The 5,000-nt window shown below is 46.9% G+C and overlaps 1 protein-coding gene across 1 annotated transcript in view; it reads right to left on the reverse strand.

Moving 5' to 3' along the window:
• coro7 (coronin 7) overlaps positions 1-5,000 on the reverse strand; it is a 120,109-nt gene that overhangs the window by 5,058 nt on the left and 110,051 nt on the right. The window contains exons 11-21 of the mRNA XM_080009133.1: positions 4,777-4,834; positions 4,540-4,685; positions 4,164-4,259; positions 3,948-4,052; positions 2,916-3,069; positions 1,997-2,172; positions 1,749-1,857; positions 1,202-1,288; positions 627-769; positions 150-254; positions 1-46 (exon numbers count right to left, since the gene is read on the reverse strand). The exon at positions 1-46 is cut by the window's left edge and continues 40 nt beyond it. Coding sequence (XP_079865259.1) covers positions 1-46; positions 150-254; positions 627-769; positions 1,202-1,288; positions 1,749-1,857; positions 1,997-2,172; positions 2,916-3,069; positions 3,948-4,052; positions 4,164-4,259; positions 4,540-4,685; positions 4,777-4,834 — 1,225 coding nt within the window. The remainder of the gene's footprint in view (positions 47-149; positions 255-626; positions 770-1,201; positions 1,289-1,748; positions 1,858-1,996; positions 2,173-2,915; positions 3,070-3,947; positions 4,053-4,163; positions 4,260-4,539; positions 4,686-4,776; positions 4,835-5,000) is intronic.

A 5,000-nucleotide genomic window follows, 5' to 3' on the forward strand; every position in this document is an offset into this window, starting at 1 on the left:
CCCACACCACGCGGGCTCCCCTGTGGCCCTCGGGGCCCGGGCCCTCCTGGTAACACCAGAAGCAGAACACACGCGCCACACAAATTGAGACACACGGCACGGGACAGCCCAACGTCATCGCTACGTGTCGACACGTCGTCTCCACGTACCTGCACGGGTGCGTCACAATTGCGAGGGTCGTAGATCCGAAGTTTACCGTCTTTGCAGACGGTGGCCAGCAGTTTGCCATCGGGGCTCCACGCCATCCCGAAAATCTAACCACAGAACAGATTGACAGCGCGGGAAACGTGTTAGTATTTGACATTAACAGTCGATGTGTTAAAAAAACAAAAATTATCAAATATTTTCACCCTATATATGCCCTATAATATTTTCTGCTGTTGCCAATGCGACCTCCTACAGACCCTGTGGATTCACTGGGACGTTTAAATGAAGGCAGAAACAGATAAGGCCACTGGCAATCGCCTTTCGCTCAACCAAACAGAAGCACGCTTTTGATTCAGAATTGAAAAGGTAGCGAAATTTAAATGTTCAGGCAGCAAGCTTGATGCTTACAAGACAACAGGCCCATCTGACTACGTACAGTATAACACATCCATATGTAGCTGCTTTGCTGGTGCACCCACCTGGTCCTGGTGGCCCGTGAGCAGCTTGACCTGCTCTCCCATCTCCAGGTCCCACAGTCGGATGCTGAGGTCGTAGGACGAGGACACCAGCAGACCGCTGGCCAGAGGGTGGAACTTGACGGTGTAGATCTTCTCTGTGTGGCCTGGGAGCGGTTACAGCAACACGTCAACCATCCTGACTCGACTTTGTGTTTTTATGTATATATTTGTTTCTCCACAGAATTTGTTCATCGTTTCAAACTCGGATTCTGAATCGAAATATATTTTGATGAATTTTTACAAAAAGATGAAAACATGTAAAACAATAAAAAATAATAATAATAATTGTGCTGTATATCCAAAGATATATATACAGCACACTGGACATTGATTTATTTTTAGCCCAGAACACACATTCGAAAAAGGTTCACCCCCTCAGTGAACTTATTTAGGTGAAAGGCATGATAATAATTATAATTTTGCTGCCTGCAATTCCTTTGAGGAACCCTAGGGGGCCACAGACCCCAAATTTGGCAATCCCTGATGCCCCGTCAAGTGAAAAGGAACTGTTTCAGCTTTCTAGTAATAACATTCACCTTGCAAGATGAGCTCTGGTTCAGTCAGGGTCTCCTGCAGTCCTCCCTCTGGAAGCTGCCAAATCCGGATCTTGGCGTCCTCACCAGCTAGGAAGGACAGAGATGCTCGTGAGCACTGAATATAGTCACAGGCCTTCAGTGATGCCTGGATCCACCAAGCTTAAAGCCTGCATCAAACCTAGTCCGTCATCGTATCCGACAGTCGGATCCGGCCCCCCTGGGCCGTGGGATGGGTTTGGCCTCCCAAAATATGTCAACGAAAATGGGAAAGCAGTTTTTTCCAGGAAAACAGCAAGTAGTTTGCTCAGCTGGACATTGATCATCTTCCATGATGACCATCATCATGGAAGATGATCATCATCTCTCCCCGTATAAAGCCTTTGCAAAGTGCTTATATGTAACAACATTATGTTTGATGTTATGTTAAGTTTTTGTCATTTGTGGTTTTAGGTGTGAAGTGAAGAGATGGTGAGAGACAACCGTACTCTTATCTGGCTATCGTATGGACATTTAAGGACAAGGTCACAAGAAACACACTCTTTCTTACCCACGGCCAGCCTGTGGGTGTCAAAGGGGTCCCAGCAGAAGTCTGCAACGTTGCCAGAGTTCTGGACGGTGGGCATGGCCGTGTAGGGAAGCTTACCAGGGTTAGAAAGCTGAAAAAACAAGCGCGCGCACACACACACGCATGCACACGCACGCACGCACGCACACACACAAAATCTCAATGATATTCAAGAAAAACAACAAAAAAAACCCAAACATGTCCAAGTTTCAGTGTTTTTTTCCTTTTACCTCAAGCACAGCGATCTGGCCTCCAGGGATGGAGAGCGGCACGGCGACGCGCTGCCGGTTGGCACAGAAGCCGTCGCACTCTCCGGGGGTGGTGAGGTTGAGGCTCTTGAGGTTGGTGAAGTGGGTGTCGCGGTGCAGCACTGTCCCCTGGATGTGGCGGAACTTAGAGCTGGGACCTTGGCCGAGCCAAAAGACAAATATCATTTATAAATTGATAGATTGATAAATAACTGAACAAACAGAAAAGAACAATCCACGGCAGATGCAGAAAATGGGACATTCCTAAACATTTGACCTAAAAAACTTGCCTCAAACAAGGTCAGAGTGAGTGTGAGATCGAGAACTAACTACATCTAAAGTTCTACATAGTTCACTACTATGGGAAATGGATCACCAAAAAAATAAAAGAATGTTTTTTTCCCCAGCGTAGAACCGGTTTGCATCTTGGGATATTTGCGCTCATCTGCACAAAATATCTTCCCTACATTTTGGGGTGCATTCTGGTGAAATGGTCATAGTATCCAGGGGGTAAATTAGGGTCTGGGAGGTGGGTGGAGCATCATTTTATTTTTTAAGGAAACCCATTGAAGTCATTTTTCTCCATGGATTAAGATGCATGTTGGAAAATGGTGTAATTACCAGTGCTGGTTCCCTACTTTTCCATCCATGCAAGTTATTGATGAGTTTTATCCGTTCCGGGATAGAAAAATATGGCAAAGTCAGTGAGGGAACCCCTTCAATATCTTTATGCATTTTAACATGGACATTCATTCACCAGTGTCACACCCAATTTAACCCCTGATGGTATCAATTGTTCCAATGTGACACCCGACCCAACAGGTGTGTGTGTGTGTGTGTGTGTGTGTGTGTGTGTGTGTGTGTGTGTGTGTGTGTGTGTGTGTGTGTGTGTGCTGCTCACCCAACAGGTTGTGCATGGCCTTGGCGCTCTGGCTGGGGCTCGGCGCTAAGCCCGAGGAGAGGCCTGAGGTGGTGGAGGGCGAGCGGGACGGAGCCACGCTGCTGCTGGGCGTGCTGAGAGGACTGCTGGAGGTGGACACACCACACGCCGCCTCCTGCATGGGGAGCACTGAGTTTAGTTTTGTTGCTGCAGACGTACAGTACATGTAGATCCTCCTCGTTTACATCACTGCAGTTCTGGGGTGGGAATCCCAGAATTTAACTTTAATGCTAATAGGACGCTTTTAGGAAGCCTCTCCTTTGAGTCACACAGAAAGATGCTGAGAAAGTAATGTGTATGTCGAAAGTGGTAATCTCTGGTGTACCCTATTTTGTCCAAATATATGCTATTTCCATTGTTGGTGGCGGGGTCTCCCTTCCCCGGCAAGTATGCACATTTTGGGCACGTGCAAGAAGTGAAAGGCAGCGGCGGTGAGTTGTATTTTATTTTTTAAGATATTTTTTGGCGTTTATCATGCTTTATTGACAGTGAGAGTGTGGAGAGACAGGAAAGGCAGGGGAAAGAGAAAGAGAGAGAGAGAGAGAGAGAAGGGATGACATGCAGCAAATGGCCTTGTGCCAGAATCAAACCCAGGCCACAGTGGCAAGGATGTAGCCTTGAAATAAACCTCTTGAATCTTGAATCTTGAAAATGGTGCGCTCTACCAGGTGAGCCACAGGGGCGCCCCAGCCGCGGTGAATTTGTTAAAGCAGTATAGCTTGTTGTGGCCAGTAAACCGTTGATATGGATGAACATTAACAAAAAAGAGCAGTATCCTCGAATTAAAAATATATCCACCACCTCAAGTGAACAATAATAAAAAAAACAAACAATAGATTACAGGAAGAATTTTTCACTTTCACAAAAAGTTATCGTCTTAAACCTTCCAGCCTCAACCGGAATTCCGGGACTTGTAGTGTTATCATCGAGGAAATTATGGATCCCCACTTTAAATTAAAGCCACATTTCAGATGGTTAAGAATAGCCCCTCACCTCCTTACACCCTCCAGTGGGCAGTACCGCTTTGGCAGGCGTCTGATTGGTAGGCGGAGCCTTAGCTTTGGGTCTTTTGTCAGGGTGGAGGCTGACCTTCTCCACCTGAGGACACATGAAACACCTTTTTTTTTTTCTCCTGCAAACTGCAAGAGGCCATTACAGATCAGGGATCACTGTGGTGTGAAGGGAGGTGTGAATGGAGGCGGGCGGCACCTGTTTGTTTCCCCCGTCCCACCACTCCCCAGCAGACATGGCCGGGCTGGACCCCGCGGTGTCTGGGTACAGGTCTGCGTGGAACTCCTGACCCGACTGAACAAAACGACACACAAAAACACACAAACACACAGTCAAGCGCTAGCATTCATAAGTACAGAAGTTTAGTTAAAAATGTGCCAATGTCAACGTATACATGATTTCCGTCGCGTTCTTGGTGTTTTTTTTATTGAAGCTAGTTGTAGTGAGTTGAACTTCTCCCCCATGAAAGCAATTTGCAAATGAAATATCTGCATATTGGAATTTAGTTTCATTAAATATGTGTCTAAATAACTGTCGCTTGGACGTGTGGAGCTTTTTTTTAGTCGGCGTTCACCTTGCGAGGGACTTGGTAGCTGATTGGCACGATGCAGCTGTCCGCCAGCTGCAGCACTCGCATCACCTCGCAGGACGTGACGTCCAGCGCCGTCTTGGGCACCGTGGCAACGCCTCGCGTGTGAGAGTCGGTCACACAGTGGCTCACTAGAGAGACGAGCGGCAGAGAAGACGGATGAAAAGGACGAGGGGATGGCGGAGAACGGGAATGAACGTGCGATAACAGGTCGAGTTGTACCTTGAGTGAGGAAGGGCTGGCTGGCAGTGACCTCGAAGCAATCGACAGCTGTGTCACCCTGTGTCAAAAAGAAAGTACCAAAAACGTTACAGGTGCCCCATACATAAACTGTAGATGGCATTGAAAGGCATAAGTTGCTGTATGATAAATTGTGCAATTATTATATAGTAGATGGAAAATAGCATTAGAAATGGTAATGTAATGGTGGGAATGGTAGAATTGTT

The sequence above is a fragment of the Zeus faber genome, assembly GCF_960531495.2.
Source record: "Zeus faber genome assembly, chromosome: 11".
NCBI classification, from domain to species: domain Eukaryota; kingdom Metazoa; phylum Chordata; class Actinopteri; order Zeiformes; family Zeidae; genus Zeus; species Zeus faber.